Below are 27,733 nucleotides of genomic sequence, written 5' to 3' on the forward strand. Positions count from 1 at the left end.
CTTTGATAATTTTGAGGTATATTGGTCAGGTTTTTTTATAGGATGTCTCTCAATTTGGATTTTTCTGATAGTTTTCTCATAATTAGGTAAAGTTTATGGATTTCTAAGAGAAAGGCCACAGGAGTGGTAAAATGTCATTCTCATCACATCACATCAGGAATGTCAACATACAATCTGTTATATGACATACCATCTGTCTAACACATGATAATATGAAACTGACGTTACTCTTTATGTTGGCTTTCTCTTGCCTGTCTATAACCTCCATTCCAGTAGCGAGAAACCTGGCTTCCACAGTTTTCTGTTCATTTTATCTTTTATTTTATTTTTAAATTTTATTTAAATTCAATTAATTAACATATAGTGTATCATTAGTTTCAGATATAAAGTTCAGTTATTCACCAACTATGTGTAACACCCAGTGCTCATTACATCACATGCCCTCCTTAATGCCCATCACCCAGTTACCCCATCCCCTCACCCACTTCCCCTCCAGCAACCCTCAGTTTGTTTCCTATGATTAAGAGTCTCTTATGGTTTGTCTCCCTCTCTGATTTCGTCTTATTTTATTTTTCCCTCCCTTCCTCTATAATCCTCTGTTTTGTTTCTTAATTCCACGTGTGAGTGAAACCATATGATAATTGTCTTTCTCTGACCGACTTATTTCTCTTAGCATAATACCCTCCAGTTCCGTCCAGTTAAAAATAGAGCTGCCCTATGACCCAGCAATTGCACTACTAGGTATTTACCCAAAGGATACAAATGTAGTGATCCGAAGGGGCACCCACACCCCAGTGTTTATAGCAGCAATGTCCATAATATCCAAACTGAGAAGAAGCCCAGCTGTCCAAAAACAGATGAATGGATAAAGAAGATGTGGTAGATATACACAATGGAATATTATTCAGCCATCAAAAAGGCTGAAATCTTACCATTTGCTATTCATTTTCAATTCTAGTCATCATGCATAGGAGTATCAGAGTTGTTTTTTTTTTTTTTTAAAGATTTTATTTATTTATTTGACAGAGAAAGAGACAGCCAGCTAGAGAGGGAACACAAGCAGAGGGAGTGGGAGAGGAAGAAGCAGGCTCCTAGTGGAGGAGCCTGATGCGGGGCTTGATCCCAGAACGCCGGGATCACGCCCTGAGCCGATGGCAGATGCTTAACGACTGAGCCACCCAGGCGCCCCAGTATCAGAGATGTTAACCCATACCCTCATGGGGAGCAACTTTAGCAACTAGAGTATAATGCTTATGTACAATTCCTTTTGTTTTAGTTTTATTTGTTTAATTTAATTTCATTTGTTTTATTTTTTTATAATAATATTTTTTATTATATTATGTTAGTCACCATACAGTACATCCCTGGTTTTTGATGTAAAGTTCCGTGATTCGTTAGTTGCGTATAACACCCAGTGCACCATGCAATACGTGCCCTCCTTACTACCCATCACCAGCCTATCCCATTCCCTCCCCCCCCCGAAGCCAAAGTTTTAGTTTTATAGACTTGACTCATTTTCAAAGTTATTTAGGTTAGCACCTTCCCCCTCAACCCCCTTCAGTAAGGTGGTTTCATACATTGGTAATATAGTAGATGTTTTGGTTACATTCCATCTAGGATCCCTTGACGTCCTAAGTGATCTTTATTAATTTGCATACATTACATTAAGGTTCACTCTCAATGCTATAAAGTTCTATAGGTTTTGACAAATGCATGATGTCATATGTCCACCATTATAGTATCATACAGAGTAGCTTACCACTCAGAAAATTCCCCTGTACTCCATCTATTCAGTCCCCCTCCCACCCCCACCACCAGCCCTACCTCTGGAAACCTCTGATCTGCTTACAGTCTCTGAAAGTTAATTTTTAGAATTTAATTTTAAATGTATGATTTGATCAAAAGAACTTCCTTTATATAGCATAGATTTAATTTACTTTAAAGCAAACTTTATTTTCTTTTTAGATCTCTTGAAGCGCTTTTAAATCAGAAAAGGCCTCAGTACATTAAAGCCAAAGAAAACACTTCTCACCACCTCAAGAAATTAGAAGTGGCTAAGAAATCAATAAAGGACAGTGAGAAACAGTGTTCTAAACAGGAAGATGACATAAAAGCCTTGGAGACAGAGCTGGTTGATTTAGATGGTGCATGGAGAAGTTTTGAAAAGCAGGTTGAGGAAGAAATCTTATACAAGGGGCGAGACATTGAACTAGAAGCCAGTCAGGTGAACAAGTCAACAAATGAGAAAATTTTCATTTCTGTTATTTCAGCTTCTTAGAAACAATTTAAAGAATGTCCTCTGATATTTTAAGAGATTATCCTCAGACAATCCTCATCTAAATTATGGGGGTTGAAAATTCTCAGCCTATATACAGAGTATAAATTTAATCTTTAGACGAGGCTATTTTTACTTATAAGATTAGATGGCATTACTTTTGTGAGTTAATTAAAGCCATAGAAAATACGTCAACAAGACTCCCTGGTATCATTTTGTAAAAAAAAAAATATATATATAGGTATTTAAATTATGTTCTTATGTTTTAAAGGTGATCATTTTTTTCCTTATGAATATTATAAAAACTTTAAAATCAGATATACGTGGCTTTGAAGAAACATGACCACGTAATTGGCAGGAGAGAAGTTGATTATTTGAGGTGGTTTAAATGTGGTGAATTTGGTATGTAAGATTTAATTATAAATTGGTAGTAGGTACCTAAAAATTTGTAATTCAGAGTTTTCAAAATACTCTCAACTGAATTTTTTTATCATTTATCTTTCATTAATTTTGTGATAATCTTACATTACAATATATATTCTAAAATAGTAACTATATAAATAAATATGTAATTTTATCTGAACTCTTCTTGCTTTTGGACTATTAGTGAATTTTGATCCCCTTTCTCTTCTAAGAATTTCTTACAGAGACGTTATAAAATTGGTTTTGTATACCTTATTTATCTGTCTAAGAAGCAGTTTTAAACAAGAAGAGGTTCATTTTGTGTTCATGTGATCTTACCTGGAGAAGATGGCAAACTGTCATCTAATTTATATAAAACTTTTGATAAGATTAATTATCTGCTAGTAAATGACGTCTTACAAATTTCCTCTTGTGCTTCTTATGTGAGTTAGTAATATTTAAATGCTTCTTCTACAGCTGGATCGTTATAAAGAACTTAAGGAACAAGTAAGAAAGAAAGTGGCTATAATGACCCAACAGCTGAAAAAGCTGCAGTGGGAACAGAAGGCTGACAAAGAAAGACTGGCGTTTGAAAAGAGGAGGCATGGAGAAGTTCAGGTACCTTGGTTTGTGCAGTTATGACTGGGAATTATTTTCAATGAAATTTTATTCTCTTTCTGTATCAGCTTTTCAATATATAAATGGTTTTACACTAGACATAAGCAATTAATTAAAAAAATTCTAGATTCCCGTTTTGCTGCTTAGTGCCATTCTGGTCTCTTTCATGGTGGTCTAAGGTAGAAGTAGACAGTGCCTTCATTCATGTGACCAGCAAGTATTTTCTACATATCTGTGTAGTGACGGGCAAGGGCAGACCATACAGTTTTTGTTCTTACATGTATTGTAGTCCAGTAAGGTGAGGAGGAGACTTGATAAAGGGAAAAAACAAACACGTATCATAATAGAGGTGAATGCAAAGTCCTGTGGGAACATTAAGGACACAGCCCAAGAGGAGCTTGATACTCTACACAGGAAGTGACCAGCAAGACAGCACGACCATGTTCCCCACCCGGAGTAAGGGAGACCTGGCTTCCTGCCAGTCTTGTTCTATCCCTGACCTGTGTAATCTTGAGACATAACTAAATTATTTCACTTCTCTGAGCTTTGATTTCTTCATGTGTATGATGAGGACAGATGCGTCTACCTCACAGAGATCGGTAGGTGGAACAAGACGAAAGGGAGTGTGATGATGTATGAACTAGTTGGTCTTTCCCTCTATCCCTCCTGACCTCCTTTTCCAAAGACTGAGAATTGGCCTGTAAAATTATTACTGTGGCATTCAGCAGTGATAACAGCTTGTGATATTTTATGGGGTCAGTGAGCCATCCTGAAAACAGGACCATTTCTGATAAGAATTGTAAAGGGAAATGGTTATTATATTCCCTATATACATGGAAATATACATACATTTGATTTATATGTGGATATTTGGAATTTAATGGAAATTTTGCAATTTAGAGTAAAAGTATTTATTGATTACTTTGCTAGGCACTTTGCATTCATTAGCTCCTGTATGTCTCACAATACTATAGAGCAGGTATTTGCTCTAGGGTAGAGTTGAAGAAGCTGTGGATTGGGATTTCAAAATGAAATATGTCTCTGGAAACGGGTCTGACAGTTTCCAGAGATAGCAGCAATAATATTGTTATGTAGTGTTTATTTGTACAGACCGTGTATATACCATGTTTACAGCCTTGCTATGAACCCAATTTATTAAATCCTCAAACAATTTGATGAAGTAGATATTAGTATTATTATGTTCTCATCCTGGTTTTTCCTCTTTTCTACATTCTCTGCCTGGGTGATCTATATTCTCATAGCTTGAAGTATCTGCTGATGACTCCTAAATTTGTGTTTCTTGCTCACAACCTCATACATGCAGCTGCTTTGTCAGCAGCCCCATTCTGGATGTTAACTAGATACCTCCAACCTAAATCCCAGCTGACCTTCTGATCTTCGCACCCGAATGCTTCCTGCACATGATCCTGCTCATTTTATGTGAGGACAATTCAGTCTTACTGGTTGCTTAGACCAGAAAAGTTATTTTTTGACTCTCTTAGGAAATTCTTCTGGCTCCTACTTCAAAGTATACCAAAAATCATATCACTTCTCTCCACTGCTGCTGTTCCAAGTCACCATCTTTTTGTTGTTTAGACCACTGTGGTAGCCTGCGAGATTTCCTCGTTTCCACTCTTACCTCCTCCACAACAGTCTCAGCACAGAACCAAAGAAATGGTTTTAATATCTAGGTCAGATCATGAAACTTGCTCTTTAAGTCCTGCAGTGGCTCACCATCATGCATAAAGTTTAAGTCAAGGTTCTTGAGTGCCCTACATAGACCTACCTGATTTGTTCACCTCTCCCACCCCAATTGGCCTTTCAAATCTCTTTTCCTGTTCTTGCTCTTATTCTCTGTGATCTAGCTGTACTGGCCTCTGGAACATATCAGACGTATTTCTGCCTTTGGGCCTTTGGCACGGGTTATTCCTCTGCTTGGAACATGCTTTCCCTACATTTCTTCATTTTTAACTCCCTCGCTTCCTGCAAGTCTTTTCTCAAATGTTGCCTTCTCAATGAGGCCTATCCTGACTGCCCTGTTTAAACTTACAGTCCCCACTGCACTTCTGCTCCCCTTGCCCCACCTCGGTTTCTCCCATAGCATTTATCCTAGCACACGATTTAATTTACATATTATATTTGTCTGCCTTCCCCCTCTAGAATGTAAACTCCACAAAGCAGGGAGGGATCTTTGTTTTGTTCACTGATACATCCCAAGTGTCTGGAATAGTTCCTTATCTATAGCAGATAATCAGTAAATATTTGTTGACCTAAGGAATTTCACAGATGAAGGAATCGAGGCACAAGATGGTTAACTTGACTGAACTAGTAAGTGGAGAAGCTGGGATTTGGTTCCAAACACTTTGTCTCCAGAGTGAGTCTTCTCAACCCCTACACTGTACTGCCTCTCATCTTAGTCTTGTTGTGAGTTGGCAGATGAAAATGTAACAAGTAGGAAAGGTGAACTATTTGATAATCATGAGTGGAAGAGAGGACATTCTGTGGAGGGACAAAAACAGATGTAGTACCAGAGCAGTACCGACTTTTAAATCACTTGTGCAGTGTCACGTTGTAAAATTGTACACGGATTTCAACAAATACTCATGGTACATTTTTGCCTTTGTACATGCTAGTTTTGGAAAAACCTGCTCCTCTTTACCTATTAAATTCTGTAGCTACCCACACCACAAAGCCTTCTCTGGTCCGCTTTTTCCTCCCCACCAAAAACCTGTAAATAATTTCTTCCTCATCTAATCACCCATTGTGCTTAATCTAAGGGCTTTTATCAGATTGAGGAAAAAAGCAGCTAACTGTTACGGTTCTGCTAGACTGGAAGCCTCTTAAAGGCAGGATTTATAACTGTCCATTGTGAACCTTGTACTTAGATATCAGTAAGTGGTGGTTGAGTTGCAGTTGTCTTTTGAATACAAAAACATGAGTAGAAGAAGAAGAACATGTCAGGTTGGAGAGAGATGGAGAAATCTTACCCATACTCCATTTCCCACAGGACTGGTGGCTCCCTTCTGGGACAGGAGGAGCTTAACTTAACCACAGAATCTGAGGTCACTAGGTGCTGGGCAGTGTTTGGTTTTCCCAGACAACTGGCATCTCAAATCCAGAGTGCCTGGTACCAAGACAGTCTGATTATCCCCTATTATGTATTGAGGAGGACACCCAGTCCCCGACACACTTCTCTGTATGATGACCCTGGCCTTTTACATTTTCTTCAGCAAAGCCCATTTATTTCATGTTTTTTTCAAGAGAGAGAGAACACGAGAGCGAGCACGCGCACATGTGCGAGCAGTGGGGTGGGGCAGAGGGAGAAAGGGAATCTTAAGTGGGGTGGAGCTGGATGCTGGGTTCAGTCTCATGACCTTGAGATCATGACCTGGGCCAAAATCGAGTCTGATTCTTAACCTACTGAGCCGCCCAGGTGCTCCAGTAAAGCCCATTGTTTAAGCTAAGCCATATCTGAAGTTTGTTCTGAGCTCCTTGCATAACAGGTGGTGACCCTGAAGAGACCCACCTGACCTGTAAGTAATGACCATGAAGGAACTCAGCCGGCAGGATACAAGCCCTGAGAGTGGCCAGAGAAAAGGCAGAGGCAGTTGTTTCCAGTCGACTTAACTTGGTATTCCTCATTAATCTTGTTTTTCCTCCTTCGAATGGAATTCTTAAGTGAGATAATAGAATTTCAGTATGGGGACTTTCATTTCAAAATGTGTGAGTCCTAGAGAAAAGGAACTGTGTGTTGCTTGTTCTCATAACTCTGACACCTGGCACAGGAAGTGTTCATTCAGTGAAGTTGGATTACACATGAGTAAAATGACATAATTATCTTTATAGAATATGTTTGTCCTTTTCCACATGGAAATTGGCATTTCTTCTCTTTCCTGGTATTATACACTGAAAAAGAATCGTTTTTTACTTTGGTGCACTCCTGGTTTTAGATCACTTAGTAATGCAGTAAGGAAGGTTAATCTTGTTGTAGTGCACAGGGTGAACAGGGGAGAGGTTAGAGAAAACCAACCGAAGGCTAGCACAGTACTTGTATTTAGTGATAAAGTGAATGGAGCAAGACTTTTGTGAAGTCTTGGTCCCACAAGCCCATTGTTGCCTTCCAGGTTCCTATGCTATTGTAACACCAAGTCACTGTCCTGGAATCACCGTGTAATTGTCTGCCTCCCACCAGCCCTCAGTCTTTGAGAGCAGAGACTCTATCCTGTTCGGTTTTTTGTTTGGTTTCTTTTTTTTTTTTTTTTTTTTTTTTTGAGATTTATTTATTTATTTGAGAGAGAGAGTGCACACAAGTGGGGGGAGGGGCAGAGAAAGCAGGAGAGAGAGGATCCCAAGCAAACTTCCCGACGAAGGAACCCATGAGATCATGAGCTGAAATCACGAGTCAGATGCTCAACCGACTGAGCCACCCAGGCACCCTTTCTGTTCATTATTATATCTCTGGTTCCTAGTACATGGTAGCCAGGGAATAAATATTTATTGAATGAATTAGTTTGAGGGACACATATGAAATCCGTGAGATCTTTGAAAATCAACCCTTAGAGTTGGAAGTTACCAGAGTAAGCTTACCGGAGATCAGATATCTAGTAAATGGTGAAGCCAGGATTTGAACCTTGACTCTTATGGCCACAAAGCTCTGTGCCTTACTGCCTTTTCAGGGTTAAACATTGCTCTATGAGTGTTTTCATAAGGTTAAATTTGATATACTTCAAACTTAGAACACCTTACAATTCTACAGTAATTTCTAGGAATGTAGTGAAAAATAACTTTGTTTGGAGTTGCTGATATTGATTTTATGTTTTTTTTCCTATTTTAGGAAAATCTGAAACAAATAAAAGAACAGATAGAAGATCATAAAAAACGAATAGAGAAGTTAGAGGAGTATACAAAAACATGCACGTGGGTACAGTTCTTACGGCTTTCTCATGTCTCAAGGGTCTGGTATATTTGTGGGATATTCATGAAATGAAAGCTTCCACCGACTGTATCCTAATGTTCTCAGTCCTCCGTTTTTTTCATTTCATTGTAGATAATTAAAAATTATACCTAACCACATAAATCAATACAATATTTAAGTTTTGAAAAAAATAAACTTCCAAGTGGTGAAATTTTGGTATTGATATTTTATAATAAAAGTTAGGTCATGAAAGCTGATATGACCTAAGTATCCTACCACCAGGACTTTCTTTTTCATTGGCGTTTACTTACTTCTAAGCCCACAATGACTGCTCTGGTTATAGCGATCTATCCTTAACTTTCTCAGTATTCAGAAATACGTATCTTCTGAATCAACAAAGAATGATCAAAATCTCTTTGACCATATCTGGTGATAGGCTTATTTTATTGTATTTTTCATCATTTAAAATTGATAAGCACTATTCTGTTCCCCTGTGATGCCAGACCACAGTGTAATATATCTTGTAATTAAATTTTGTTTTTTCTTTTTGCTATGTAATTTATTGTTATTATTATGTAGGGATTGCTTGAAAGAGAAAAAACAGCAAGAGGAAACCCTAGTGGGTGAAATTGAAAACACAAAATCAAGAATGTCTGAAGTTAATGAAGAATTGAATCTCATTAGAAGCGAACTACAGAATGCCGGAATTGACACCCATGAGGGGAACCGTCAGCAAAAGAGAGCGGAGGTTCTGGGGCACCTTAAGAGGCTTTACCCAGATTCTGTGGTAATTAGAAATGAATAGTTAATTGAAACAAAAAGGCTAAGCTTTCTTATTTGGGATTAGAAATGTTACCATTATTAGGAAGCAGAATTATTTCAGGAATCATTTAGTTTTGTGTTTGATTATTTATATTTAAAACATAATAGTAAATAATTGCAACAAAATTTAAATAACTTCCAACCGTGTCTATAGATAAGCAATGATTGGAGAGAAACATTGACATGAACATATTATCTAGAAAGTCTAAGTTACAGCCAGTATCCCCACAGGACGTGGGTGCCATAAAATAATCTAGCCCTCCCACCCCAGGCAGATAGCCTCAAACTGCATGTTCTTCATGGTTTCAATTTTTTTTAAATATTTTTTCAGTGGACCTCACTGGCATACTTTTGAAATAATGAATTTTTATTCTGTAAAGCTAATAGTGTATTCACTTTTGCTAATGTATTTCATTAGCTCAGATACAGCAATATCTAACCTATTGCTTGGGGTGTCAGCCTCACAGAATTATTTCCTCTGGCATTAGGGTTGTGGCATCTGACTCTCATGTCACTAACTCCAATGTAAATTGGGCAGTCCTTAGTTTATGAGGGCCTACTTTGAGCTTTTGATACTGTTAACCACTTGAACTGTTTTGAAACTGGTCTTGACTTCTAGTTCGTGATGGAGGAAGGAGTAAGGCTAGATCACAGAATCCTTCCCCCCGATACCAAAGGAAATGGCAAAACTAATTTTAAAAATGAGTTTAACAGCCAAAAATGGAAACGGCTATTACATCTAATGCCAGAACTTCAGAAAATGGTGATAGTCCATGATTAAAAAAAGAAAAATTCAACGATAACATTTCTTGTTCTTAACTGCAGAAGGAAAACTAACAAATTGATTACTTCCTGAGAATTCTCACCTAGTATCCCTTAATCTAGCAAAAAACCAAACACATACGTATTTGTTTCCTTTTGGCTAAAAAACTGGTGAATCGGGGAACATGAACCTCTGATGTTCTTAGGTGGAAGTGAAGGCCAGTTCAAAGCCCTTTCCCAAAAATGGGATTTTCCCTTCTCCCCCATGGTAGAGGAAACTTGGTAAGGAAAAACACAGAAGAAAGAGTAAAACTCAGGTATTCAAACGAAAGATATGCACAGCCTCAACGCAGCTCTTACTTGCCCCTGTCCTCCAAGCCCTGAGATGCTAGGAAATAGAACAGAAAATTCTGAGAAGCTAGAACAGAAAACACCTGGTCCATCACCTGTTGCTCAGAGGAGATTACCATCTCAGTTCTAGGTGAGCAGTCAAAACAGTTATCCACCACAGCAACTTCACAGTCTGAACAGAGCTGCCCACCTTAAACATAAGCAAGGTGAAAAGAATCAATATGGCACCTATAGGTCCATATAACAATAAAGAGAGTAATTTAAAAAGCATTTAGAAGTCTAAGAGCCTAGTCTGGAAGAAGGTTACAGAACAAAATCCCCCATAAATAATTTGTGCCAGGGACAATTTAATAAGAGCTTGAATTCATAAAACCAGATTCACACATGAGCTAAAACAAAAAGTAAAATGTAGAGCTATGAAAACGAATCAAGAACAAGCAGTATTACTGAACTAATAAATTGTAAGTAGCAAGGAGAATGGGTTACACAGCTGAAAATCAAATTACTGACCTAGGAATAAGGTTTGAGTTAATCACAGGTCAATGGAGAAGGAAAAAACAAAGAGCAGGATAATAAATATTAAAGACAATGATGGTCTATCATAAATTGGTATTCCTGAAGTAGCACCTATCAAATGAAGAAAGAGTAGAAAGATGTAAAATTGAATCTTCTGGTATTCTGGGGAGCATTGATACAGGATGGTTGACGTTCTGACATTGTCTAGTAAAGGTGTTGATGTTCAGCCTAATTAATTCTTGACCAGTCTTCAGACCTCAGATAACACTTCTTTGTAGGAAGATTCCCCTGACCTCTCAGGTCAGCCAGGTCCCTGTTACACACTCTCAGAGCACTCTGTGCTTTATCATAGTGTGTATTATTGCTCTATTTTGTACGTGCTCATAATTATTATTTATCTTTCTTCCCTACTAGACTGAAAGCTGGGCGAGGTCAGAGAGTGCCTGTATTGTTCAGTAATGTTCACAGTGTCTAGCTGAGTATCTGCATGGAGTAGGCACCTCATTGACTCTTATTTAATAACTGAGAGAGTGGGTGAATACTATTTAGTTACAACAGCCTTGTAAAATATTTTAATACCTTGGTAAGGCCAATCCCTCCTCACTAGTCTTCTCTTACATGAAGTGTTACACCTAAACGGATGCTTCATGATGAAACCTATGTCCGTTTGAAGAAGACTCTGTTCAAATATGTTTGTGCTTTTATAAAATTAGTTTTTGGTCTGTTATGCTTTGTTACATAAGAAACAATGAATTACATGTTCCTGAATAATGTGTTTATTTTTCTCCTTTTTTGAAACCTGCTAAGTTTGGAAGACTACTTGACCTCTGTCATCCTATTCATAAGAAATACCAGCTGGCCGTTACTAAACTTTTTGGCCGATACATGGTTGCCATTGTTGTCACCTCTGAAAAGGTAGCAAAAGATTGTATTCGATTTCTGAAGGAAGAAAGAGCTGAACCGGAGACATTCCTTGCTCTAGATTACCTTGATGTAAGAAATTTGTAATGCTTATTAGCACTTAGTAGTGATAAAATCTTGTCTTTTAAAGTACGTCTTTATTGCCTAAAATTATGGTACTGATTGAAAACAACCGTAGCTTGGATGCCGGTTAGTCATTCAAATGGCTGGTGTTAATGTATTGTTAGGCAAAGAACAATAAGTCTCTTTTTTTTTTTTAAGATTTTTATTTATTTGAGAGCGAGAGCGCATGAGTGGGGGGGGGGCCAAGGTGAGGGAGAAGCAGGCTCCCCGCTGAGCAAGGAGCTGGATGTGGGACTTGATCCCAGGACCCCAGGATCATGACCTGAGCCGAAGGCAGATGCTTAACCAACTGAGCCACCCAAGAATAATAATTCTTGATTTAATGTCGTTTCTTCCTAATTTAGTTTCGCCGTAATTCTACCTTGATGATTTTGAGGACATTACTCTAGCAGTATACCACCCTGAATACTAGCCAGCAATTAATTTTGTTCTATAGCAAACTATAGGAACAGTTAAGACATATGGTCCGTCCATGAAATGCCAACCCTGGGTCTCGACTGTTAAATACACAATCACAGATTTATACACATTGCAGTAAACACATATCAGCCCTTGGTGGAACAGACTAAATTTTGGGCCTTAAGTACGTATTGAGAGGCCTTAGAGTATCCAGAGTAAATTCCTGCAGCAGGAACTTTGCCATTATCATAGCTGATGTCCTTCACTCGTTTCTTATTGCCTACTAAAGAAAATGCTCTACTTAATCCAGCTTTCAAGACCCAGAGCTGCAGGCGATGTGCACAGCAGTTAGAGCCTGTGCCCTAGACTTGGACTGCCCTGCATTTAACTCTCATCCCTGCTTGTCATTAGCTCTCACTGGTTTCTTATAAAAATGAGGTCATTCTTGCTGTTCTTCAGTAATCATTACAGACACTTTTTTTTAGATCTATTTACACAACCCAGCTTAGAAGTCATGTCAAAGAAGGTCTGAAGGCTTTCCTGGTCATTTAAGCCTAAAATGATTTTCTGAGTTCCATGATGTGCCACTCTTTTGACACATGTGTAAATGGGTATTATCTCCCACTAGACTTTCTAATTTTGAGAGTGTGGAACATTTCTCATGCATTGCTTTGTCCTAACTGGTCGGTGGCAGAGTTGAATCTGGAAATCATGTCTTCCGGCTTTTGCTGAAGTGTATTTTCTTTAAATGTTACATGAGCCACTGTTGGGATATATAGTTCATCAGGTTCTTATGAAAATTCTATTATATGTAAGTACGCACTGTTAATTTTTTTTTTTTGCTGTTAGGCTTATTTATGCTTTTTGAGGATGTACTATTTGGTTTTTATTTTAGTGTATCTAATATATCAAGTATTTGTTAACCTTTTAGATCAAGCCAATCAATGAAAGATTAAGGGAAATTAAAGGCTGTAAAATGGTGATTGATGTCATAAAGACCCAGTTTCCTCAGCTGAAGAAAGTAATTCAGTTTGTGTGTGGAAATGGCCTTGTCTGTGAGACTGTGGAGGAAGCGAGGCATATTGCATTCGGTGGACCTGAGAGACGGAAAGTAAGAGGCTTACATCATACTTTGGGATAACTTGAAGTAGTATTTATAAGACTAACGTACTATACACACACAAGCGTCTATGTATACTTTCATATGCTCTCTTTTAGAAGGAAAGCCAACATAGAACCTAAGACAGTTATGGCTTTAGTGATTGGTATAATGTTCAGTTGAGTTTTCAAAAAATTAATTTCTATAGTATTCCCCATTACCATAAATTATATTTTGGAAATTAGATTTGTTACAATCATAACCTAAAGCAGTTAATTTTTTTTTACTTGGTATGCAGTAAATGTCCTTGGTGAATCTCTGATTTTTCCTGGCATTCACATATTTAATGTGTGTGTTTCTGAATACCAGGAGAAAGATTTTAGTTATTTACTTTAATTCCCCCATAGCTTAATGCAGACACTGTCTTTTTACATGTTCAAGGTTTTAACACATTTAAAGTTATAAAAATAGCACAATTGAAATGAGGTTACTGAATCCTAATCTCAAGGCAATGATTTTAATTTTTAAAATACTGTTTTACTCGGTCAAGTAATTTGTATTTAGTTAAGCAATGTTAAATTCTTCAAATTACCTGACATGGTTTTGTTTTGTTTTTAACTACATTTATGATGAAGTATAACCTAGTATCCAAGAGCATAAGGTATGAGGTAAGACCGGTGTTGCTACTTAGTGATTAATTACATGACCTCAAGCTGATCTCTAGACCTCTAATTTTCTCATCTAAAATTGGGGAACTAATAGTACCTATTTTGTAAATTCAGTAATAACGCGCACAGCGCCATTTGAGTGCCCAGCAGATAGCTCTCACAAAGTGCTGGTCTTTTTTTTTTACTTGGTAGTTAATTTGCACGTTGCAAATTAATGCAAAACAGGCTATTCTTATGAAAAGTAGAAATTTTCAGTATTAAACTTATTTACTTATCTAACATGATTAATTTCTCAGACGTTTTAGTACTTCTGCCAGTAATCTTAATGAGAATTCAATCACTGTTTTAGTAATCACTGTCATTGATTTCTACATATTAAATTTAAGGAGGTATAATAAGTGAGCTACTAAGGTATCGTATTTTGCTACCTAATTATGCTATAATTGAGTTTTGTATCTTTGTAAAATATGTTTTTAATATTGACTTTTGAAGATTTGTGTGGTCAATTTAAAGAAGTCACATGAAGATAAGGCTGTTTATTCTTTCCTTCATTCAACAAACTTTTATGGCTTGCATCGTGTTCACAGTAACTAATGCCTTACTCCTCTAGACTGTATCTTGTTTTCTGTTCATTATTTCAAGATTTTAATCTGCTTCATTTGTTTTATTTGTATCTTCAATATATTCCAGGGACTTTTACCTTCTTCCTATGATTATTATTCCACTTACAGAATTTTCTCTGTTTTAGGATGTGTAAAACATTTGGATAGATGTCACATTTTCACAGAAATCATCTGATGTCTTCATTTGTGCTTTTGGTTTTCCACAGACTTGATTATCTTTCTATAGATTTGACAGCATGTTTTAGAATTTTTTTAATTAAAATACTGCAAGTGAAATCACAAAATGATATTTTATATATAAACTACATACAGTATATATAAACTACATAATATAAGTTACAGCAGTTCTAGCTATAGTTTGGTCATCAAGATTTTTATGATAACTCAATTTTTAAATATTTTTTAAATTTACATAACAAAATTTTAAAATCTGGAATATACTTGAATACATGTGATTATTCCATTCCTTCCTCATAACCAGAGAAACAACAATTATTTGTTTCCTCTCCCATAGACTGGGTGATTGTTACTCAAAAAAGTATACAGAAAAGCTCTATTTATGCTTTGCCCTTTTAATATGGTGTAGCGAAAAATAGACCCAGAAAAATGTCATTAACTAGCTTGTAATTCATGAGAAGATCATTTTTCCAAAAATTACACACATTGAACAAGAGAATAAAATGCAGGGTACAGTAGGTTGAAAAAAAAATGGTACCATCTGGAACAGAATATGGCTGAACCTGAACTTCATACTTTGTATCAGAGTACATTTCAGATGGATTTGAGTATAAATGTAAGAAATGAAATTGTAAGTATACTGAGAGAAAGCATGGGGAATGTATTCTTAATGTCAGAAATAGTAAGACCTTTTTAATATGACAAACTCAAAAGCTATAAAAGGTGGGTACATTCACATAAACCTAAAAAAATTCTGCATGGCAAAAACCACCATAAGCAAAATCAAAAGACATGGCAAACCAGGGAAAACATTTACAGTTCACAGTAAAGAGCAAATTGTCCTATAAATCAATGAGGAAAAGAACACAAAGTAGAAAAATGGACAAAGGATATGAATAAACTTATTTTATAAAAGGAAATAAAATTGGTCTTAAATATGAAAATGCCTCCTCACTTAAAATATGGGAAATGCCCATTAAAATTACCCTGAAATACTATTTTCACCTTGTCAGATTGACCAGCATTAAAAAAAGTTTGATAACAGTTTATGAGGAAAGAGGCCCTCCCATTTACTGCTGTGGGAGTATAAATTTGTATCAGCTCCACGAAGCGCAGTTCTACCAGTTGAGGTTTTTAGGAACTTCACGTACAGATAAACTCACAAGTATATGAAATTATAATACACAAGACTTACTTATTAAACCATTTTGTGTAACAGGAAAAACTGGAAACAATCCAGATAAGACTAGTTCAATAAAATTATAGTGCTTTCATAGAATGGAATACCATGCAACCTTAAATAAGAATGAAGTTTTTTATATACAAGTATGAGACGATCTCCAAGATCTGTTCAGTTTTTTAAAAAAGTAATACGTAGACTAGTGTATAGTATGTTACCATCTGTGTAAAACAATGGGGAAACAAGAGATGTATGCATGTATCTGTTTATGCAAAAACATTTCTGGGAGAATCCATAAGAAATTCACAGCATTGATTACTTCTTGGGAGGGCACATGGGTGGCAAGGACCAGGGGAGTTTTTCACTCTACAGTCTTGTATCTTTTGGACTTTGAAATATGTGACTATCTTATCCATTCAGAAATAAAATGTTAAAGTATATTATTTTACATACCAATGAAAGGCAACTTTAAAAATATGTATAATTCACATAACATAAAAATTATAGAATCTATCTTAGCAGTTTATAACACTGAAACACTATTTCTTGAAACAGTTGAGGTTGAGTCAGTGGAATGATTGGTAATCCTGCAGAATAAGTTTTTAATGCCAAAGAATTTTTTTTCTACCCCGTACCATACTCTCTTGAACTTTTATTTAATGTTATTTAAAAATTCCTCCAACGCCTTATTTTAAATGAAATCCCAGTTGTATCAGCCAAGTTATTTTTCAGAAATGTAACCCCCAACGTAGGCATAGGACTACTGCCTCGGCCAACTAATGTAAGCTGTAAATCAAGGAAATTACAGGCTGGAGATAAAAATCATAGTCCTTCGGGAATAGGAATTTGACTGTAAGTCAAATGAAAATAGGTTATCCGAGATTACATTTACCTTTAGAAGAAATAAATTGTTTCAATAAACCCAGGAACTATTAAAACCCCTAAGATCCATAAATTCTATGAATTGTTGCTCACTACGTTTTTGGAAATGAGGGAGGTATATAACGTGGTTGACAACATGGGATAGATATTTGACCAACTTGGACTTCAGTCCCTGTGTATGGCCTTAGGCAAGTTACCTAATATCTTTTAGCCCCTATCTATAAAGTGGAGATAATATCTACTTCATAGGCTTGTGAACATGGAATCAAATAGCATATATGCACTACATCGAGCACAGTATATGCAATATAAATGGTTGCAATAACAACAGCAACAGCCAACCAAGCAATAAAGTAAAAAGAACCTCAGAAAAGCATTGTTTGTACCCCCTGCTCAAAGAGGAGAAGTTGACTTGCCTGAGTTTGGTGGCTGGGAATAGGGTGCTGGCACTGTAATCCCACACACAGTGTGGCAGGTTCTTAGAAGCTCAGAGTTCTTGATACACTTCTTTCCAAGCCGGCCCCTGTGGAGGTTTTTTGTCAGTATTACGTTTGGTTTTTATATCATAAATAGGAGTTAATAAATGTGCAGTTTAGAATTTTTGGAAAACAGAGATTAAAAAGGAAAACGAAAACCATCCCTAACTTGTCTTCTAGAATAGAGTTGCCAAAGAAGATATTCGGACATACTTATATTCAAAAACTATTCATTGTTTATCTGAAATTCACATTTAGTTGGGCATGCTTATTTCTGTTTGCTAAATCCGGCATCCAGACTCTATCATGCCTATGCTATTTATTTAGAAATCAGTTTTATCCCTTAACTTTTGTAAGTTTTGTTTTTACATGTATAATTGGGTCTTTACTGTGAGATCAAATATGTATTAACTTTTCGTCACTTTTTTTGGTGGTACGACTTCTGTAGTTTAATTTTTTTTTTATTTTAATGTTTTTTTATTGTTAGTCACCCATACAGTACATCCCTGGTTTCTGATGTAAAGTTCGATGATTCATTAGTTGCGTATAACACCCAGTGCACCATGCAATACGTGCCCTCCTTACTACCCATCACCGGTCTATCCCATTCCCCCACCCCCCTCCCCTCTGAGGCCCTCAGTTTGTTTCTCAGAGTCCATTGTCTCCCATGCTTCATTCCCCCTTCTGATTGCCCCCCCTTTCTTTATCCCTTTCTTCCCCTACCGATCTTCCTAGTTCTTATGTTCCATAGATGAGAGAAATCATATGATAATTGTCTTTCTCTGCTTGACTTATTTCACTTAGCATTATCTCCTCTAGTACCGTAGTGAAGAGAAGGGCCATATGCACCCCAGTGTTCATAGCAGCACTGTCCACAATAGCTAAATCGTGGAAGGAGCCAAGATGCCCTTCAACAGACGACTGGATTAAGAAGCTGTGGTCCATATATACAATGGAATATTACTCAGCTATCAGAAAGAACGAGTTCTCCACATCTGTAGTTTAATTTTAATCCGAGATTTATTTTGATGTGTATTGTTAGATGTAGGTATTAGCTTTCCCCTAAATGGTTAATTACCTGTCCCAACATCATATATTGAATAATCTTTCTTTTTCTACCTGCTTAATTGAATTCAGTGATTTCTCATTATAACAGTCTGGATTATTATACTTGGTTCTTTTTTCCCCTAGAATAATTTATCTCTAGTATTTGTAGCTGTCTTATGCATATTTATATTTATTATAATAATCTTTATTATAATTTATAAAATCTAATTTCTTTCCAAAAATAATCAAGATATACCTTATAAATAAATAAGTAAAATATTATTAGCCCACAAGCACTGTAAAATCAGCATGTCTAAATTTATGTTCTTTCTAAATCTTGATCTCCTGTATTTAATTTTTGCTACCACTCTTCTAGCCAAATGAAGTTCTGGTTTTTCCTTAAGGATTTCCTTGTAACCTCTGTAATACCCAGGCTTTTCTGATTATACCTCCTAAACATTTCTCAAATCTTTTTCCTTTTCTTCATGCTAGCTATTATTGGCTGATTTCTTACCATCACCTCTAGCTCACTTGGACCAACCCATTTTCCAAATAGTTGCCGGAGTGGTCTATTTAAAGTTCCTGTCTGACCATTTCTCTCTCCAGTGCGCTCTCACCCCATTCAGTGCTAGTCCAACTCGGTGCCCTCCGTAAACTCCCATCAGTCCTCAATTGCACTCAATCCCCATTCTTCCTATGAGGGCACACAAAGAGCTCCACCATCTGCCCTGCCTGCTAGCCTCACCTCTAAGCTATTTCCTTAACTCACACTTTACCTTCTAGGAATTCCAAACTCTTTATGTTCCCTCTTTCCTTACGCCACCCCTGTGACACATGCACACAAACTATCTGTTTGTGTGTCCGTGCCCCACTGCCAACGTTCTGCTGCTGCCCATTTCCGAACTACCTCCTACCTTTCTGTGTCAGAGACTGCAGTTGCCTGCTTAGTACCCCTCTCCCTTTTATCCTTGCTAACAGAAACCTGATCTTACTGTGTAACAATCTAGGACGGGCTACTGGAAGTAAATGGCAGTCATCGGTAGGCCTGCCAGGAAAGTTTCTTACTAGAACCCTTTTACCTTCTTTCTTGAAACATGAACACAATAACTGGAGCTGTAGGATTCTCCTGGACTACAAAATGACTTTGAAAATTGTCACATAAGAGATACTGACACACACATCTATAGTGACACATAGTCACATAGTAAGGTAAGCTTTATGGAGAACTTAAAAGCAGAGGAGCCTACATGGACCTTCACCTTTCATTCAAGAGAGGTATGGTTTGGCCAGGCAGAAATAGCATGAGCTAAAAGTGTTCCAGGAGAGGGATGCTCCCTCCAGACCGCGCTACATTTTTATGGAGAATTTGGAGGAGTCAGTGGAGTGTGTAACAGTGGGCTTCCTGGTCAGGGAAACTAACTGCCTTCCCCACCAGAGAGAGCTTCCTGTTAGGAGCTCACTTTCCACGCCTCTGCTGTTGCTATCCAGTAAAGATCTAGTGTTTTCCAAAGCACCATTTCAGACCCAATGAGCAAACTCATTGCCAGGCTAACAACTGGGAAGGAAGGGAGCCCCTAAGGCCTTCCAGAAAATAAAAAGGCTATCTCCCTCAAAGAGTAGTCCAAATACTAAGGATGGCAGAGCAGTATTCTGTCAGGAGTCTGGGTTTTGCTGACTATGGAGCCACCACACAAACCCTGGAATGTGGGCCTCTGTAATTATCAGAGAGAAAGAAACTGAGTTTTCTGCTGAATATAGCTAACTTCTAACTAGTTCCTCTGATATGGTATACTGAAAACCTTCCCCTCCTCAGGAAGCCTTCTGTGGAGCGGCTGTGTTGGGACCCCCCCCCCCCCAGTTTTATGCGTCTAGATTACTCTGAGTATGATTCCAGCTTCTCCTCACTTTCTGTTGTAATAATATGTCTCTTTCCCTACTAGCATGATTCCCTGGAGGTCAGTACCATCTGTCACTCCCTTCGGTTGCTCCGGTGTCAGTACAGAATGTCTCAAACACAGTAGCACGCAGGGAATGTTTGTCTGAATGAAGGAATGAATGAGATTCCTGTTTGTTGGCTTTTTTCCCCTAAGCTCACATTGCTGGTTTTAGTCTTCCACAGGGGGTCCCCTCCTGCTTTCAGTAAATAATTAGAAACATTTGCAAAACATTAAGAATCATTTATTCCATAAAGGTATACTTAATCACAGGACTATAAACTTGAAGCTATTTTATACCTTTGACTCCATTTAAATTTTCTTCTTGGTCCCAGTTTCCTATGCACCTTGGAGAATGTGCTATGTTTGGTATCCTAGAGTTGCTAAGGCTATTTTCCATGATATGCTATTGACATGTGATAACAAATTCTTCAAAATATAGATTATATAATACAAACTATTTGATATTAAATACAAATATCCTTGGTGTTTGCTTCTCAATATTGAACATGTTCGGAACTAATATACAATTTATTTTTTTAAAGACTCTTTTTCTTTTTTTTAAGATTTTTTTCATTCACCAGAGGCAGAGGGAGAAGCAGAAACAGGCTCCCCACGGAGTAGGGAGCCTGATGCAGGATTTGACCCCAGGACCCTGGGATCTTGACCTGAGCCAAAGGCAGAAGCTTAACTGACTGAGCCACCCAGGCGCCCCAATATACAACTTATTTTGAACCTTTTTAACTGCTGCTAATTTGTTGTCTAGAATTGCTTTGGGCCTTAGCAAAACAGGATGTTGTATTTGTAGTTTGTTTACTGGCTAATGTCCCTTCATAAACTAGGTATTTAATTAGTAAATTTCAGGAAGTGGTTTTCTCATCTATAAATTCTCAGCTGTAAAAATTTCCATATTATGTCCTATTTTTGTCTTCCTTATGTACATTTCTCCAGGATGACATATTTTTAATTTTACAGACAGTAGCTCTTGATGGAACATTATTTTTAAAATCTGGGGTGATCTCTGGAGGATCAAGTGACTTAAGATACAAGGCTAGATGCTGGGATGAGAAGGAGATAAAGAACTTAAGAGACAGAAGAGCCCAGCTGATCCAGGAATTAAAGGTAGGCCCATGCTGTAAAAGTCGTGGAACACTAAGTAGAATAATTGTGTTTTTAAACTAATTTTTATGGTAATAAAGGTACCATGCCTATACTTTAAAAAAATTCAAGTAAAGCAAAATAGAATAAAGTTAAAACAAAAATCTTTCTCTTACCTATCCTCACATCTCAGTCTTATTTGCTAAACACAGTTTGATATATAGCCTCTGGAAATTTCCTCTGTATATGCAAGTATATGTATTATTTTTCCTGTTTGTTTTCTAACAGGCTTTTGCTACAAATAGTGTTTGCAACAAGCTTTTTCATTTAACATTATAACACGGACATGTTTTTATCTTAGCATACAGAAAACCACTTATTTTTACCGAATCCTGCCTGGTATTTCATTGTATAGGTTGTGTTTACTTAACCAGTCTCTAATAATGGACATTTTGGGTTTTGCTGTTACAAATGAGGCATCATTAAACATTCTTTAGAGAAGGAGAATATATAGTACCTAGGAGTGTAAATTCTGTAGCCACGCTGCCTGAGTTTCAATTCTGGTTCTGCTACTTACTAGCAATAGGACCTTGGGCAAGTTACCTAATCTCTTTGTACCCCCAAGTTTCCCACCTGTAAAATGGGTTTAATAAAAGTATCTTCCTTTAAGGGTTATTTTAAGGATTAGATTATATAATCCAGTTAAAATACTTAAAACAGTTACTGGCATGTGTGAGTACTATATAAATGTTTGTTATTATTATTTAAAATGTCTTTATTTGTATAAATATATCTCTAAGATGAATTCCTATATGTGGAATTTCTGGGTCTAAGGATATATATATTTAAACTATCGATAGGTGTTACTAAGTTCCCATCAAAAGAACACCTGTAGTAGTATATGTCCCTGGATTGCAACATGAAATATTAGCAGATATGTCCATCTTTGCTAATCCGATTGGTAAAAAATACATATATATGATCCAACTGTTTGAGTATACGTTTCTTAAATTATACCTGAGGTTGAGCATTTCTCCTTATTTTATTGGTTCTTTGTAATTTTCACACTGCTTATTTATCTCCTGAGCACATTTTTCTATTAGGTTACTTATTATTTTATTACCTGCTCTAAGAATTATTTGTATAATGAGTAAATTAGTTCTTAGTCATATATGTTGTAAATATATTGTTTGACTTTTCTTTGGGTTAATTGAGGTATAATTTATATACAATAAACGCCACCCATTTTTAGCATGCGATTCAGTAAGTTTGGACAAAGTTTGTAGTCATGTAATTGCCCCCACAATCACAGGACTTTTCCATCACGCCCCAGTTTCTTCGTAGCCAGCATCCTCTCTGGCCCCTGGACTGAGAGTGGGGATAACAATAACACCTCTTTCATAGCGCTGTTGAAAGGGTTAAGCAGGTTAATAAAGGCAAACTTGATAGAACACTGGTAAGTGCTCCATAAATGTGAGATATTAGACTATCCATGAAAAACTTTAAAAACTGATTATATGCTTGTCCATAATGGAAACCTCAGTAGCTTTGTGAAAGGTCATCTTGATTATAATTTAATGAAGTTAGAAGTAGAGACTAAAAAATTTTTGTTTGCATAGAAATTAAGAAATGCCCTTGTAGATGGTTTGGGGGTCAAAGAAGTAATCAAAAGGCACATTACAAAATATCTCGAAAGTGGTAAACGGGAAGTCTTTGAGACATATATAAACTGCATCAAAAGGGAATACCTTCATTATTAAAAAGGATGAGATATCAGGACATTTATTACTTTAAGAAACTAGAACAACAACAACCACAAAATAATCAACAAAAACTTATAATGGAATTTTTAAAGCTGAAATTGGAGAACAAACCAAAATAGGAAAGGGACCAGTGAATCTAAAAGCTGTTCTTTTGAAAGACTGATAATAATAAACTTTTTGCAACTCTAATAAAGGGAGGAAAAGTTAGAAGCAAAAATAGACTGGGAATGAAAAAATTAAAATAATTTAAAGAGAATTTATAAGCAAATAACTATATAATAAAACGATTAAAAATCTGAAAGAAATGGAAGAGTTTCAAATATACATAATTAAAAATAAAAATAAATACATAAATAAAGATTGACCAAAAAGAAGTGGGACATTTGAAGTTAGTCAATGGCAGGCAGTGGTGTAGTCTGCTGGCCCAGTCCCTATTCACAACATCTTCTTTTCTTTCTGGGCTTTACTAAAGAATCATAAAAACAAACAAACAAACAAACAAAAAAAAAAAACCAACTTGATTTCCCAAGTTTCATTGTAGCTACCAGTGGTCATATGACAGTTTTAGAGCTATAAATGAAAGTATAGATATTATCTGCTGCATTTTCTTCTTCTTTATTGGAATGCAGTCAGGAGGCCTGGAGATGCAGCAGCCATCTTGTATCAAGAGACAGCAAGCATGAGGATAAGACCATTGTTCTGAGAAGCTAAAAGCTCGATGCCATTGTTGAGGAACTGCATTACCCTAGACAGCTTTTGTGTGAGAATAATAAACCCACATTTTTTTTTTTTAAGCCACTGTTAGTTGAGTGACCCACCATTGAAAAAACACATCAGGAACCTAAAATAGCAGCTATGGAAAACAGTATTGTGGTGACTCAAAAAATTCAAAATAAAGTTACTGAGTGATCCAGTAATTCCACTTCCGGGTATATGCTCCAAGGAATTTAGAGCAGGGTGAAGAAGAGATAGGCATACACCTACGGTCGTAAGAGCATTATTCACAATAGACAAAAAGTAGAAGCAACCCAAGGGTGCATTAGTGGACGAGCAGACAAATGTGTTCTGTACGTACAATGAAATATTCAGCCTTAAAAATGTAGAACATACGAACACGTGCTCCATGATGGATGGACGTTATGCTACGTGAGATCAGCCTGTCACAACAAGACAAGTACGGTATGATTCTACTTACATGAGGTCTTTAGGGTCATCAGATTCGTGGAGACAGAAAGTAGAAAGGTGGGTGCCGGGGGCTGAGGGGAGAGGAGAATGGAGAGTTGTTCAGTGGGCACAGGGTTTCAGTTTTGCAAGATGCAAAGACTTGTGGAGACGGGCTGCACAGCAGAAGTGATGCACTTAAACCCTACAGAGCTGTACACTTTAAATGGTAAAGATGCCAAACTTTATCTTGTATGTATTTTACTACAATTCAAACAAAGATTCTGGTGCCTCATGGGTTTATAGCTGAGTTCTAATACAATTCTAATCTTAATTAAGCCAGTCTAGAAAAAAATGGAAACTTGCCAGTTTATTTTATAAAGTTAGTATAACTTTAATTTCAAATATTAGAAAGATCCTACAAAAATATAGAACGGGAGAATGACTTTCCCTGTGAGTATAAGTGCATAATTCCTGAATTAAATACCAGTATAGAGAATTCAGCAATGTAGTAAAAGAAAAATGCATCTGCCTGAGTAGGATTTATTCTAAGAAAATAAGAGTGTTCTAATATTAAGTGATCAGTCAACATAGCCAATAATTTGGCTTTTACCAAAAACCAACAGGTGTAATTGCTTAAATGGTGAAATAGTAGAACTATTTTATTTGTTTGTTTTAAAGATTTATTTATTTGAGAGAGAGAGCGTGGGGGTGGGGGAAGTGCAGAGGGAGAGAGAATCTCAAACAGACTCTCCCCTAAGCACAGCCTGATGCAGGGCTCCAACCCATGATCCTGAGATCATGACCTGAGCCAGAATCATGAGTTGGCACTTAACTGACTGAGCTACCCAGGTGACCCAACATTAAAACCATTTTATTTGCAATCAGGAAGTAGACAGAGATATCTGCTGTCATCATTATTAATGAATGTTGTCTTGGAAGTTATAGTAAATACAGTTAGGCACAAATTAAATAATTTGTATTAATCTTTGAAAAGAGAAAAACTAACTTTTTGCTGATAATAAGATTATAGTTTTAAAACTACTAGATTAATAAGCTAATGTGAGGGCTACATAAATAAAATTCTGTAAAATTTTTCTCTATACTATAAAAAGCATCTAAAAGTAGAAAATATCCTCATAGAAATGAACGTAAATCTAAAGGCACAGTAACTATTTTTAAAAAACTAAATCTTAATGAAAAACATAAAACAACAAAGAGGAAAGACATACTACATTCTTGGGTTAGAAGTCCTCCAATTAATATATTACTGAATGCAATTTTAATTAAAATATTACTGAGGATTTTTTAGTTTGAGAAAATGATATTCTAATTCTTACAGATGAAGAATTCCTTGAAGTAGAAAAAAATCATGTGACAAAAGAGGGAGATAGAACTTGTCTTACCAGCATACAGAATTCTATCAGAAGCCATTGCAATCAAGCTGATATAGTATTGGAGTAAGAGTGGACAGATTAATGAAACAGGATAGGAATTCCAGAAACAGAGCCCAGTATAATTGACAATTTAGTATACAATAGACAATGTTTTGGTTTGTGGGAAAAGGATAGGTTATTTAGTAAATGGCATTTGCACCTCTAAAGAAAGTAATGTTATGCCCCATATTTTAACAAAAATAAATTCCAAATAGATTAAAAACCTGAATGTAAAAAAATTTTTAAGTGAGGATAAAAGTCATTATATACATTTTTTAAAGTTTAAAATGAAGACTAGTTTCTGTCTATCAAAGATTTCTTTACAAGTTGACATGAAAATGGCTATGAGAGAACATCTGGGGAAAGGATAAGATTAGACAGTTTGCAGAAAGGAGTCCATCGGCCAATCAACATGAAAAAATACTCAATACAGAGTATGGTACCCAAGGGAATACAAAATTAAATTCACATTGCTCCACACCTATCCATAAGGCTTGGAAAAAATATATAAATGCTGGAGGAGATGTAACGAAACATGTACTCATACATTATTTATAGAAACGTGACTTGTTATGGCCTTTGGGAAAGCAGTGGGTAGCAGCTATTAGACACAGGAATACCTTTGACCCATTGATCTCACCCTGGGGAATCTACTGCATGGAAATAAAAACATACAAGCATGTTGTTGCCCCCCTGTTTATAATGGCAGAAACCTGGAGACAAAGTGAAGGCCCATCATTAAGAGAACAGTTGAATAATTCTGGTACAGTTACATGCTGGAATAATATGCAGCCATTCAAGGAATCAGTTTAGAGCTTTGTCAATTGACTTTTGTGAGTAACTGAATGAGAAAAACAGGGAGAAAAGCACATTCAATAGGATTCTACATTTGTAAAACACAAGTGAAAAAAACCATATATAGGTGACTGGGTGCACATGTGTTATGTACAGACCAGGAGTAAAAATACAGAAGAACATACACACACTAGGGAGTTAATGTGGTTGAGTAATGGGGTGGGTGAAGGAGGAAGGGAGTGTACTAAAAGCAAGGCTGAGCCCATTTATGTCACTTGTGTGCCTTGGGTGGAACACACACGTCCCATTCCTCATTTTTCACTCCTGTTTCCTATGAGGAAGTGTATTAGTCTTTGATGGTGTAGGGCATTGTGGTCCCTCCAGACGGCTTGTGTACTTAATTGCCAGTCTCTTATCAAAAGGGGGAAGACAGGTGTGGGTGACTTACGACACATGAAAGCACTTTAAAAAGTTAAAGTGGGGGCGCCTGGGTGGCACAGCGGTTGAGCGTCTGCCTTTGGCTCAGGGCGTGATCCCGGCGATCTGGGATCGAGCCCCACATCAGGCTCTTCTGCTATGAGCCTGCTTCTTCCTCTCCCACTCCCCCTGCTTGTGTTCCCTCTCTCGCTGGCTGTCTCTATCTCTATCGAATAAATAAATAAAATCTTTAAAAAAAAAAAAAGTTAAAGTGCCCTTCTGTTGTAAAATGTTCTTTTTCTCTCCGTTTTTAGGATTTAATGAAGATACTTCGCAAGGAAGCAGATTTGAAACAAATACAGACTCTAGTACAAGGAACTCATACACGACTCAAATATTCACAAAGTGAACTAGAGATGATTAAAAAGAAGCACCTTCCTGCTTTTTACCGGGTAATACGGGCTTACAGAAAACTTGGTGGAGATAAGAACCAGGACAGAGAATTTCAGGAATTACATTTACATAGCATCATGTAATTTTTACACATTACCCCATGATAGAGATTATATTCTAGTTTATTTTTATGGTTGTTAATCTTGACATACAACCGTGCCTCCATTTACCTTATTTCAGGGATTCCCCCCCCCCTTTTTTTTTAAAGATTTTATTTATTCATTTGAGAGAGAGAGAGCACAAGTGGAGGGGAGGCAGAGGGGAGCAGCAGAGGGAGAGGGAGAAGCAGACTCCCTGCTGTCCAGGGTGCCCCCATGCTAGGCTCCATCCCAGGACCCTGGGATCATGACCTGAGCCAAAGGTAGACACTTGACCATCTGAACCACCCAGGTGCCCCGTGGGATACCCATTTTATTCTAA

The 27,733-nt window shown here is 36.9% G+C and overlaps 1 protein-coding gene across 1 annotated transcript in view; it reads left to right on the forward strand.

Moving 5' to 3' along the window:
* Positions 1 to 27,733, forward strand: part of SMC1B (structural maintenance of chromosomes 1B) — a 77,215-nt gene that overhangs the window by 18,655 nt on the left and 30,827 nt on the right. The window contains exons 6-13 of the mRNA XM_045779628.2: positions 1,966 to 2,224; positions 3,155 to 3,295; positions 8,130 to 8,212; positions 8,790 to 8,997; positions 11,469 to 11,654; positions 13,036 to 13,215; positions 21,166 to 21,312; positions 27,175 to 27,312. Of these exons, the coding sequence (XP_045635584.1) occupies positions 1,966 to 2,224; positions 3,155 to 3,295; positions 8,130 to 8,212; positions 8,790 to 8,997; positions 11,469 to 11,654; positions 13,036 to 13,215; positions 21,166 to 21,312; positions 27,175 to 27,312 (1,342 nt within the window). The remainder of the gene's footprint in view (positions 1 to 1,965; positions 2,225 to 3,154; positions 3,296 to 8,129; positions 8,213 to 8,789; positions 8,998 to 11,468; positions 11,655 to 13,035; positions 13,216 to 21,165; positions 21,313 to 27,174; positions 27,313 to 27,733) is intronic.

Source organism: Ursus americanus, chromosome 17 (assembly GCF_024610735.1).
Source record: "Ursus americanus isolate L20-20 chromosome 17, mUrsAme1.1.p, whole genome shotgun sequence".
Classification (NCBI taxonomy): Eukaryota; Metazoa; Chordata; class Mammalia; order Carnivora; family Ursidae; genus Ursus; species Ursus americanus.